Raw genomic sequence first — 12,751 nt, 5'->3', positions numbered from 1 at the left:
CTTTAGTCCTCACAACACCCATGAAGTAGGTTATCCTCACTTTTATAGAGGAAGAAGCAGAGGCCACGAGATGTGAAGTAACTCACTTGTCCAAGGTCACTTAGGTCTCAGTGAGAAGTTTGTGGGAAGTCCAGCAGTCTAACCCTGACCCCACCCTTAACCAAAGATAGACCCACTGCGCTTCCTAGATTCGGACTACTGTACTTCCTTTTCTTCTTAGAAAAGTCAAACTTTCTACTGCCTGCCTATTCCAAGAAGTCTTCTCTAAGGAAGCATATATCTACCACAACAATGCATTCATCACAAATTTTAAATTTTAATCAGAATTAAATTTAATCCAAATTTTAAATTATTGGTTACAAAAAGTATAGAATTTGGAGGAAGACAGTCTGAATGACCCAACTCTGTGACTTTTTAGTTGCATGGACTTGGGCAAATGTCTTTGCATTTTAGCTTCTTTGCCTGTAAAAAGGGGTGTGGGGGTGGGAGGAAGAAGGATAACAGTATCTACCTCAAGGAGTTGTTATAAGGATTACATTAGTTCGACTGCTTAAAACAGTGCCTGGTACCAAATATATGCTTCATAAGCAGTAGCCATTATTACTCTTCTAATCCCTGTTATCTCATTCTCTTAATGACATTCTCCATATTTATAAACCTTAGAAAAGAAACAAAGTAGTAGCTATTGACTACATGATATACTATCTACCCACCCATAGTAATAACAGCTACCAGTTTTGAGCAACCTGTGCTGTGCCTATACCTTACATAGATTATCCTTTCAGCAACCTGCAAAGTAAACTATTTCCATTTTTCACGTGAGGAAACTGAGGTCCAAAGTCATACAATAATACATACTCAAGCTAGAATTCAAATCTAGTCTAGTTTAGCTTCGGTCTTTACTCTTTCCTTTCACTATACCCCAATACCACTTGTGGCATTTCACTTTGATGCTAAGTTTCTGCAGAACAAAGTCCCATGGAAGGCTCTGAGCTACTAAACTCATGGAACCTACATGCACGAGAAAATGTACCAAAATAAAATATGATAGCTTTAAAGCAGAGATATACTGTGGTTCCATCTTTTGATCTCAAAATTAATTAAAAGCCAAAAGAAGGCAGTATCTTGCAAAATCTTCCAATGAAAAGTGTATGAAACCAATGCCAGATCTCTGAAAAGTCAATGCTATGGTAAGTAATTAAGGTTCTTCTAGAGTATATTGTCATCAGTAATTGCAAAAGGTTAAAATACCCAGCAACAACCTTCAAAAGCTCTCTGAATGATCTGAGAGCTACATTCCAAACATTCCACAGAGAAACCGAAGTTATGGCATAAGTGGGGGAATTACATTGATTGGAAAGCATTGCTTTGCCTAAAAGTCAGACCAGGCTTCCTGGAATCAGCACCTGGGACAGGGATCAGGTTCAAGGGATTTGTTGAAGGAGTCCTCTTGGCAGAAAGGACGTACAAGAGAGAGAAAAGGAAGGGGATGGAGCTAAGTGAGCATGTGGTCATCACTTAGGTCTAACTTTGGTTTGAGAAACCCAGGAGCATAACCTGCACCACAGGTTAACCCCAACTTGAGGAAAGGGGTCTGGCCTCTCTCCCCACAACCCCGTGTCACTCAGTCATTGTCTGAAGGCAGCCAAAGTCTTCCTGTAGAGTCAATTCTGTAGCGAAGTCATTAGCTGTCAATACTCATAGCAGCTGGGAATCTATGTACAGGCCTGGTAAAGATCTGCTCGGGGCTCCAAAAAATGTGGTCATCTGCCGCATCCTACTCCTCAGGATTTTAAAAGGAATTTGTGCTGGATGCAAAATCCATCTGTGCACTTTATTAATGTGCTTAAGTATTCTTACTACAGTAAAATAATAATCTCCTGCCTTTACACACTTGCAGAGTGAGTAGAGCCCTTGGTTTTGACATTATAATGTGCCAAGGTATTTTGTCCTAGGTCTGTCTGATTCCTTCTCACAACAGTGTAAGCCCAGACTTTTGCATTCATGTTTTACTTGTTATGGAGGATCACTAAATCAGAAGTCTGAAAATAAATTTAAACCCTCTTCCTACTATTCAGATAATATATGGGACAGTTGATCTTTAAATATTTATAGTTTATTTATTTTGATGGAATTATTATTTTTATAAATGGCAAGGAAATGAATGCTATGTAAGTTTTGGAAAGGAAATTAACATCCTATTTTATATACAACATGGCAGAAAGTCTTATTCAAGACATCTTCACTAGATCAATAAAACTGATAAATCTTTAGATAGACTGATTATGGAAAAAAGAGAAAAAATTTATCAATATTAAATGAGAGATGTGACATTACTACAGATTCTACAGATATTCAAATGAAAATAAACATTATGAATAACTTTATGCCAATAAAACAACTTAGATCAAACGGACAAGTTTCTTGAAAAACACAAATTACCAAAGTTCATTCAAGAAGAAACAGATAACCTGAATAGCCCCATATCAAAGAAGTTCAAGTTGAAGTTAAAATGTCACCCATAAAGAAATATTCTCATATAAACATAGTATGTGAGAGATATTTATCTTATTAACAAATTGCCCTATGATTTGTATATACACTAACTTTGGGCACATGGGAGAATGGTGCATAGTTATATGGGGACAGCAGCTAGCCTTTCTAGGTATCTGTGTAAGATCACTTACCTGCACACTGTTTTTAATGGCAGCCACTTTGTGCTCCACGTTCCTCTGTCTTTCTGAAACTGAAGAACTTTGTAAGGATTTCTCCAGAGGCCCCTGGAAAAAGAACGTCCTGAAATTTCACTGGTTTTGAAAAGGTTTATGACGAATGCAATACATACAGCATACAATTCGAACTGAGATCTGGATCCATGTGATATGGATGCTCTATCGTCATTAAAAAAATCATGCTGTAAAAAAGTATTTAATAACATAAAATTTAAAGTGTTAAAATTTGAAGACTAGAGCAGATTATAAAAACATCATATATAGGATGGGCGCGGTGGCTCATGCCTATAATCCTAGCACTTCGGGAGGCCGAGGCGGGTGGATTGCCTAAGCTCAGGAGTTTGAGACCAGCCTGGTCAACATGGTGAAACCCTGTCTCTACTAAAATAAAAAGAAAAAAAAATTAGCCGGGTGTGGTGATGTGCACCTATAGTCCCAGCTACTTGGGAGGCTGAGACAGGAGAATCACTTGAACCCGGGAGGCGGAGGGGTGAACTCGGGAGGCAGTGAGCTAAGATCATGCCACTGCACTCCAGCCTGGGTGACAACGTGAGACTTCGTCTCAAATAAAGAAACGAACAAATGAACCCACCATATATAAATATAAATATAAATATAAATATAAATATATGATCTCTATTGCTTGAACATGTATATGCATGTATGTATAAATGCATTCGCAAATACATGGACAGATGTATAGATATGTAAACTCAAGTATATGTGACTGGAAGAATATATACACCAAAATCTTAGCAATGTGTTCTCTCTGAATAGTGAAATTACAGATAATTTGATGATTTTAAAAATTTTGTCTCTAATTCTCTATAACATCTATATAACTTTTGAAATTGTATAAAACCAATACACGTAATTTTTAAAATGATATAACGAAACTGCATTAAATTGGGCCTAAATTTAGAATTGGGGATGTTGAATCTGCTGGGATGAGATTTGTTTTTACTGTAGAACAAAGGGAGTTTATGAAAGAAAACAAAAATGTTAGCCTGGTTAAGCAAAAAGACAGTTTCTCCAAGCAGAACCTCTTAGCTACTCTAATAATCTGATACTAGGTGTGTTCCTTAGATAAAAAGTTCTATAAATATTAGAGGTGAGAGTTAGAGATGTAAGCAGCCCCTTCATCTTAAGTTGGGTGGGGAGCCATGGTTAGAAAGGTTGATAACTAAAATCCACAGCAAATTCAGTGCAGTAACCTCAAGTAGAACCCATGTCCTTGACTCTCGATCAGAAGTTCTTCAATTATACCACACTCTTCCAATTGGTAAAGCCTTTCTAAAATTCTCTTTGTCTCATCAGCCCCCATTATTTGTCTACCTAGTTGAAATCGAATAACCAGTACTTCTTTTGTGGTAGTATGTGGTACTGGCAAATTATTTTCAGAGTGACTTTGATAAGCATATACTCAAACAAACATTTTGACTGATATCTTACATTTGAAGAGAACATGCGCTCACACACACACGTGCACAGACGAATAACTAGAGATAAGAAGGGTTCAGAAAAGGACAGCTGAGAACACATGTGAGAATAACATATATTTGTAAAAGTATCTTAATTTTTACCCCAAAGACACTGAATCAAACTATATGTACTTTAGAAACTTACTATAGTTTTAAAATTAAATAAAAAGATACCATCCTTCTTCATCTAAAAAATAAAGTTGTCAAAACTTCAAAGTCCTCCCAAAACAGCCATAACCTGACAATAACTAAACATGAGAATTTTTAAAGAGTTAAATAACAGATACTTTTGGCTGGGGGTGGTAGCTCACACCTGTAATCCCAGCACTGTGGGAGCCCAAGGCGGGATCACTTGAGGTCAGGAGTTCAAGACCAACCTTGGCAATGTAGTGAAATCTGTCTCTACTAAAAATACAAAAATTAGCCAGGCGTGGTAGCGGGTGCCTGTAATCCCAGTTACCTGCGAGGTTAAGGCAAGAGAATTGCTTGAACCTGGGAGGCGGAGGGTGCAGTGAGCCGAGATCATGCCACTGTACTCTAACCTGAGTGACAGAGCAAGACTCTGTCTCAAAAAAAAAAAAAAAAAAAAAAAAAAAAGATATTTTTGTTAGACTTTCAAAAATAAATATAATGGTATGATGGTATGATTTACTAAATTATGGAGGATGTCACTTGGAAAATTAATTACATACCCTTTCCTTTTGTAAGGATTAACTGAAAAAAATATTCATTACAGACTGCATTGATTCTTCTACTTGTCTTTAGTGGGGACTCTGAATTCACCCAGGAAAATGAAATAAAATATAATCTAAACTATGTTAGGGTAAAGTACATTCACACAATTAACAAGCAAGTATTCATGGAACTTCTGTAAGACAAAATTCCTGCTCACGGACTGGTTTACACTGTGAGGTAAGAAATGGAAGCTACTAACAGGTGTAGAGCAAGACCAGAACATACAGGAAGAGGCAGAGTAGGAATGACAGGAATTCAGCTTGGAGGTGATTACTATATTCCTAGGCTAATATTGTAGGACCCTGGAACAGAGCGTGGCCAGTACAAACAGGAAAGGATGTATAGATAAGATTCCAGTCATACACTCTGGAAAGACAGGGTAACTGTCTTAGAATGGGGGTGGAGAAAAGACACTATGCAAAGATGATACTAAGACCTTGATTGCAAGTGACTAGAAGGATGGTGGCACCACTAACATAAGCAAAAGAAGCTGGAAAAGATTCTTTAAAAATCTTTCTTTCTTTCTTTCTTTCTTTCTTTCTTTCTTTCTTTCTTTCTTTCTTTCTTTCTTTCTTTCTTTCTTTCTTTCTTTCTTTCTTTCTCTCTCTCTCTCTCTCTCTCTCTCTCTCTCTCTCTCTCTCTCTCTCTCTCTCTCTTTCTTTTCTTTCTGTCTTTCTTTCTGTCTTTGTTTCTTTCTTTTGTTTTAAAGACACAGAGTCTTGCTCTGTCACCCAGGTTGGAGTCCATGGTGTGAACATAGCTCACTGCAACCTTGAACTGCTGGGCTCAAGTGATCCTCCTATCTCAGTCCCCACAGAGCTAGGACTATAGGCATGTGCCAGTATATCCAGCTAATTTTTAATTTTTTTTTTTGGAGACAGGGTCTTGCTACATTGGCCAGGCTGCTCTCAAACTCTAGGCTTCAAATGATCCTCCCACCTTGGCCTCCCAAAGTATTGGGATTACAGATGTGAGCCACTGTACCCTGCCAAAGATAAGAATTTCTGTTTCAGAAAAATTAAGTTAAAGGTGATAACAAGATCACAAGGTCAGAAAATATTACCTGGACAGGCATGTTGGCTGCAGCCAATATTCTCCTCTCTTCCCTTAAACAGTTTGAAATAACCACAGCTACATGCATTGGATTTCCATGAAATTTTCCCTGAAAAAAAACAATGAGCAAAAATAACTAACATAAAGCTTAAATGTATGCATCATAAGAAAAATCACCTCTTGAAAAACAACAACAATCTCCCAATAAATATGTGAAATTATTTGGGATTTGTTCCAATAATCTGTTCCATTAGAAAGTTACAGAAACTCATATTGTAAACATAGACCCCTAAAGAGAGCGTATTTATCTCTTTGTCCTCAAAAATAACTTGCAACAATGAAAAATGGTTCTTGAGCACCTGTTGAGGAAAGATCTGAACACACACTTAGGAGGGTCAGTTTACTTTAAGTTTTGGGCAGGTTTATTTATTTTTTTTTTTTTTTGAGATGGAGTTTCACTCTTGTTGCCCAGGCTGGAGTGCAACGGCGCAATCTCGGTTCACTGTAGCCTCCACCTCCCGGGTTCAAGCTATTCTCCTGCCTCAGGCTTCCGAGTAGCTGGGACTACAGGGATGCACCACTATGCCCAGCTAATTTTGTATTTTTAGTAGAGACGGGGTTTCTCCGTGTTGGTCAGGCTGGTCTCGAACTCCCGAACTCAGGTGATCCATCTGCCTCAGCCTCCCAAAGTTTGGGCAGGTTTTACATAAAAGTTACTTTCCTATAAATTATCATGAACCAGATGGTCTCAAATTTTCACTTGTTAATTATGTGTCATGGTTTGCTTAAAGCATTTGTTTCTGTCCCTATTTGGTACTGTTTGTGTCAACTAGCTCGTAACTGCATTAGTACACTAGAGTGAAACTATATCATACATTGTTTCAGCAACTATATTTTTATGACATCTAAGCATATGCATCTTTTATTACCAAGGTTAATGATGCAGATACTGTAAACTGGCAGCCTGTGAGCCTAATTCAGTCATCAGTTACTTTGTGCAAATTAAAATACTGGAATCCCTTTGGAGAAAGTATGTACTACCCAGGGTTGCCATAGTGCCCACCAATGAGTGTCCCAAGCACTCATTTACCTTACCTGCAAGGCCTATGTAGGCGTCTGAGTTTTCTAACCTTAATGTATAGAAGTAATCTGAACAACACCATCATTTTAGTCAATAATATTAAATTTTTTTGTTACTGGACTTTTTCCAGGGTAGGATTAACAGGAAGCACAGTAAAAATGCATTTATTTAGTTTCCCTCAGCCTCCTCCCTGAAGCTGGTGCTAATATTTATGAAATGACCAAAAGGTTAGCAGCAGAAAAAATAAAACAAAAATCCACAATGTGGAAAATTATCAAAAATAGATTATACAGATACAAACTAGAAGATTTTTCTAGGGAAAAAATAAGGCTATTGGTTGTAAACTTTTTTTTGACTTTGACTGCTGCCACAATTTTATTAAATGATGTATGTTAATTACCACTTCTATTTGTTTTATTAAATGATATATGTTAATTACCACTTCTATTTGTAAAACCAGAGTAAACACCAACTATCTGAATTCCTGCTCTTACATATTTTACAGTCTTCCAAACTCTTTTTTCTCTTTAAATCAGAAGTCTCCAAATGAAAAAAACAAAAATAAATGGAAACTCAGAAGGTAAAGAAATAAAAATGATCCTATTTATGAAGTGGGGATACCATTTTTTCATTTCTGCATGTCGACAATTTCAGATTCTCTCTAGTTAGAATTTGTTCCTGATGTTAATTTTCCCATGTATTATTTTTTCATGTAACCTATATTCAACTCTCCAAGAAAAGCTATGTTTTCTCATTTTTCTCAATTTATTTTAATATTATTCCATTGTTAAAAATAAAGGGCTTCTCCTAGGGCTAATTTGGTGGCTCTGTTATTCATGTAAACTTGAAAACTCTTGCCATCCAAGATTAGGATCCTTCTGAGTTCTTAGAGTTTCTCTAAGAACCCAAGAATTACCATTATTTGCCTGTTTTTCTCACTGTTGCAGGAATATTTCTATGCCAATCATTCAGATACTACCTTTCAACATTTCTCAGTTGTGTTGTACATTTTTTTCATTTTCCTTTCTTACTTGAACTTCTTCTACCTTCCTTTTCAGATTCAGTTTCCCCTATACTTCATGAGGTTAAATTACTCACTTTTTCTTCTTTGTTAAGAGCCAGGAATCACTGTAGTTTTCATCCAGGATATCTTTTCACTTTCCTTTTGCATTTTTCCTAAGTCCCTCACTTAAATGTATGAACAAAAACATCTTATGGAAAATTGATTATTATAGATTCAGTAACAAATGAGCACTTCTATTTTCGTAAGTATCAAAGACATACTCATATTCACCTTTCAGCAGTTACTAAGTACGTGAACCTCAAAATAACAACAAAACAAACGCTTAAGTGTGTGTTAGTGGGAGGAAGGAAGAAGCATGCCAGAGAAAGAGAAACTGCTCATTTTTGGTAGTGTATCAGTTTCTCATGCAAATTTATTGCAAATACCTTCTACTCTATGGCTTATCTTTTTCCTATCTTCTAGTGTCAATGAAGAGGTTTTAAATTTTAATAAATCATTTATTAAACTTTATGCTTCTTATGATTTAATAAATATTTCTGTAAGCTGCAGGCATGGAGATTTTTCTTTGTGGTTTTGCACCATTGACTGTAATTAACTGGGAGCTTGTTAATAATGAGAGTTTTCTTTCATTTTTTTCATATGTCTACCAAATTCCAATAACATTTACTGAACATCTTATTCTTTTACCACTGCTCTGCTGGGCCAGCTCTGTCATAAATCAAGTGTTCCTTTGTGGGTGGGCTTGTTTCTGGACTCCATTCCATCTTATGGTTCTATCTCTGCTTCATCAATAGATAATCTTTTTATGTTTTTTACTACAACTCTATAGTAAGTCTTGATGTCAAGTAGAATAGGTCTTCTTTGTATTTCTGTATACATTTTAGAATGAGCTTGTCAAGTCACACACACACACACATGCACACCCTAGTTGAGAATTTGAATGACACTAAATCTTTAGGTAAGATTTAGGGAGATTTGGCATCTTTATACTTGTGTTCTTATCTATTTGTGTATTCTTTAATGTTTCTGTATTAAACATTACAATCTTATACATGTTTCACTAGGTTTATTTCTATTTAGTTGGTATTTTTTGATCCTAGAATAAATACCTTTTTCCTCATTGGTTTTGCTGTTATATAGAAGTATAATTAACTTTTGTATATTGATTTTGAATCCAGCAACCTTGCTAAACTCTGATTCTAATACTTTTGTAACATCTCTTATTAACTCTAAAATTATATCTGTAGATTCTTTTGAATTTTCTGTATACACAAATCATATATTGTGTGGATATTGATAGAATTTTCCTCCTTTTCAATCATCTAACTTCTATCAAGATTTCATCTTTGTCCTAAGGTGACTTATTTAGAAATGTATTGGTTAATTTCTAAACATAGGGATTTTCTATTTATCTTTTTTTTACAGATTTTTAGAATAATTTAATTTTAATCAGAATACATGTTCCAAATGACTTCAATCACTTTAAATTTGTTGAGACTTGTTTTATGACCCAGTATATTAACATTTTGTAAATGTTTCATGTGAGCTTGTAAAGAATATGCATTTTGCAGTTGTTGGGTACAAATGTTTCATACAGGTTTATTAAACCATGTTTGTTAATTGTTTTGTTCAAATTTCTGCATCCTTGCTGATTTTCTTTGCCTGATAGATTTTTGCAGTTATTGAAAAACATATGTTAAAATCTACTCTGTGAATTTTTCTTCTTGTGCTACTGTCATACACATTTAGACTTTTATATATGAGTGATCAATGAAATCTTTTATTACCTTGCACTGACCTTTATCTCTAGTAATGCTTTTTGCCTTGAAACAAAAAAACAAAGTATAACACAATGCTTTTTATCACTTAGAATTTTATTTTATCTTTATTGGTAAAATTCTTGATTTATTTCAACATATATATATTTACTAATGTGTCAGTATTGTGTACATATATTAAAGGGGAAACATATGTGTAATAAATTGGCTAATGTCTTCCTAAAACTGCTTCACTTCAGAGTTCAATTTTTCTGAATCTCTTTTAAATTTAGAGTTTTTGGCACCCATATTTTTCCACAAAATAATGTCTTCTGGGCCATCAAGAATGTCAGCAATGCATATTTCTGTAGAGTGTGCATAATTATTATCTTCATTTTATAAGTTTTGATGCTGGCACTTTCTTGATCTCTCCAAAATTTATCGGTAGAAGGTTTCAGACAAGAACCAGGAATCATATTTTTTCTACATATGGTTAAATGGTTTGTTGACTGAAACATTAAAGAGTTGTAATAGTCTAGTCATACTATCATGATTAACAACCACATCACTAATAGATGAGATTCTTATTTAACTTTTCAGGCAAATGTCCATGGAATCATTGAGAACCAGAATATATGGTAGATTCTCAGATGTCTATTCCAGAAGACTTCTAATCAGTCTTCTGTCACCATAGTCATTATCCATCCACTATTGTGGTTCACTCTTAATAATACCTTTGAAAAAGTTCTTTAAAAAAATTTTTTTTATTATACTTTAAGTTCTGGGATACATGTGCAGGTTTGTTGCACAGGTATACATGTGCTATAATGGTTTGCTGCACCCATCAACCTGTCATCTATATTAGGTATTTCTCCTAATGCTATCCCTTCCCTAGGCCTCCACCCCCTGACAGGCCCTGGTATGTGATGTTCCCTTATCTGTGTCCATGTGTTCTCATTGTGCAACTCCCACTTATGAGTGAGAACATGCGGTGTTTGGTTTTCTGTTCTTGTGTTCGTTTGCTGAGAATGATGGTTTCCAGATTCATCCATGTCCCCGCAAAGGACAGGAACTCATCCTTTTTTTATGACTGAATAGTATTCCATGGTGTATATGTGCCACATTTTCTTTATTGAGTCTATCATTGATAGGCATTTGGGTTGGTTCCAAGCCTTTGCTACTGTGAACAGTGCTGCAATAAACATGTGTGCATGTGTCTGTAGAGTAAAATAATTTATAATCCTTTGGGTATAAACCCAGTAATGGGATTGCTGGGTCAAGTGGTATTTCTGGTTCCACATCCTTGAGGAATCGCTATACTGTCTTCCACAGTGGTTGAACTAATTTACACTCCCACCAACAGTGTAAAAGCGTTCCTATCTCTCCACATCCTCTCCAGCATCTGTTGTTTCCTGACTTTTTAATGATCGCCATTCTAACTGGCGTGAGATGGTATCTCATTGTGGTTTTGATTTGCATCTCTCTAATGACCAGTGATGATGAGCGTTTTTTCGTATGTTTGTTGGTTGCATAAATATCTTCTTTTGAGAAGTGTCTGTTCATATCCTTTGCCCACATAAAGTTCTTATTCTTAGACATTGTTTTACAGTTACACAAATTAAATATGGTGGCGACTTCAGCAATCAGCAGTTAAGACATAAGATCAGAGCAATATGTTGCTTTTGATACCCCAAATTCACAATCTTGGACTCCTTAAAGTTCCATTCGTATAGGCAGTATGATTTTAAGTCTTGCCAAGGAAAACCACTCCCTCATCCCTAGCATTACCTCTTTAATTAAACACATATTATCATTTTTCCTCCCTTGCATCATGCTGGAAGTTAAGTGTACTCTGTTCAGTCAGCAGGATGTTTCTGATAAATTGATGTTGTACATCTTAATGATAATACTATGCAATGCATGAATCATTCATTCCAGGGTCTTATTGTGCTGATATTTCTTTCATCTATTATGAGGAATTTGGCAATTTCTCTTGCCACTGTTGCTTTGTGTATGACAGGCAATCTATTTTTGCATGAATTTCAGTAACAAAATATAATGTAACTTTATCTACTTGTGAGCATCTTCCTTTCTTACATCCTATAAAGCATTTTGTTGTTGCTTTCCAAGAAAACTGGAAATTTAGGGTCATCCATCTAATGACAAATGGTTGCTTCACAAATACCAAATTTGTACCCTGCTGATTTGTTCCCATCCCTTTCTGCATACATAATAATTATTTGTTTCAATCCTAAATTATAGTGTTATATTTTGATGACATTTTAAACAGCAATTAAGATCAACATATGTTGCACCAACAGTGCACATAATTCAATTGAAGTGACAACAACATGATAGCTTTGACCCAGTTTCACATCACAGGCAATGACAACGATGCTGTGATTGACACATGGCAACAGCAATTAAGAGGTGTTATTGATTATACTATGCATTCTATTTCAGAGATTTTAAAGATGTTAAAATGTGGAGATGTTAAAATCTGGAGAAAAGTGTCACAGAATCCATGAACACGCTATTTATTCTTTTTGCTACTTTATGCTAAATTTCTTGGCTTTCCTTCAAATTCCCCTTCCACTGCCTTTCTACCTAATTTCCAAATTCGACTTGTCATTAAAGAGTAACTAGTTTATCTGCTCTTTTTCTTCCAAATGGTCCAAAAGTTCCAGAGTCAGAAGTGATGGATGTGAGAAGGCCTGTTCAAAATAATCTTTATACAGGCGACACGGAGCCTGAAACTTCACAATTAGGAATTCACCCTGAGTTCTTTTCCCAATGGTCCTCTTAAAAATGTAAACACATTTGGAGAGTTAATACCACTTTTAACAAATTTCCTCTGTATTGTGAAGGATTTATCAGATGATGTGCTC

The 12,751-nt window shown here is 35.6% G+C and overlaps 1 protein-coding gene across 1 annotated transcript in view; it reads right to left on the bottom strand.

The window, feature by feature from the left end:
- The window catches only part of STAT4 (signal transducer and activator of transcription 4), a 123,669-nt gene that overhangs the window by 40,630 nt on the left and 70,288 nt on the right, over nt 1-12,751 (bottom strand). The window contains exons 5-6 of the mRNA XM_010379764.2: nt 6,012-6,110; nt 2,688-2,780 (exon numbers count right to left, since the gene is read on the bottom strand). Of these exons, the coding sequence (XP_010378066.1) occupies nt 2,688-2,780; nt 6,012-6,110 (192 nt within the window). The remainder of the gene's footprint in view (nt 1-2,687; nt 2,781-6,011; nt 6,111-12,751) is intronic.

Source organism: Rhinopithecus roxellana, chromosome 14, assembly GCF_007565055.1.
Source record: "Rhinopithecus roxellana isolate Shanxi Qingling chromosome 14, ASM756505v1, whole genome shotgun sequence".
Taxonomy (NCBI): Eukaryota; Metazoa; Chordata; class Mammalia; order Primates; family Cercopithecidae; genus Rhinopithecus; species Rhinopithecus roxellana.
The sequence above is the reverse complement of the archived record's forward strand: the minus strand, read 5'-3'. Positions and strand labels throughout refer to the sequence as shown.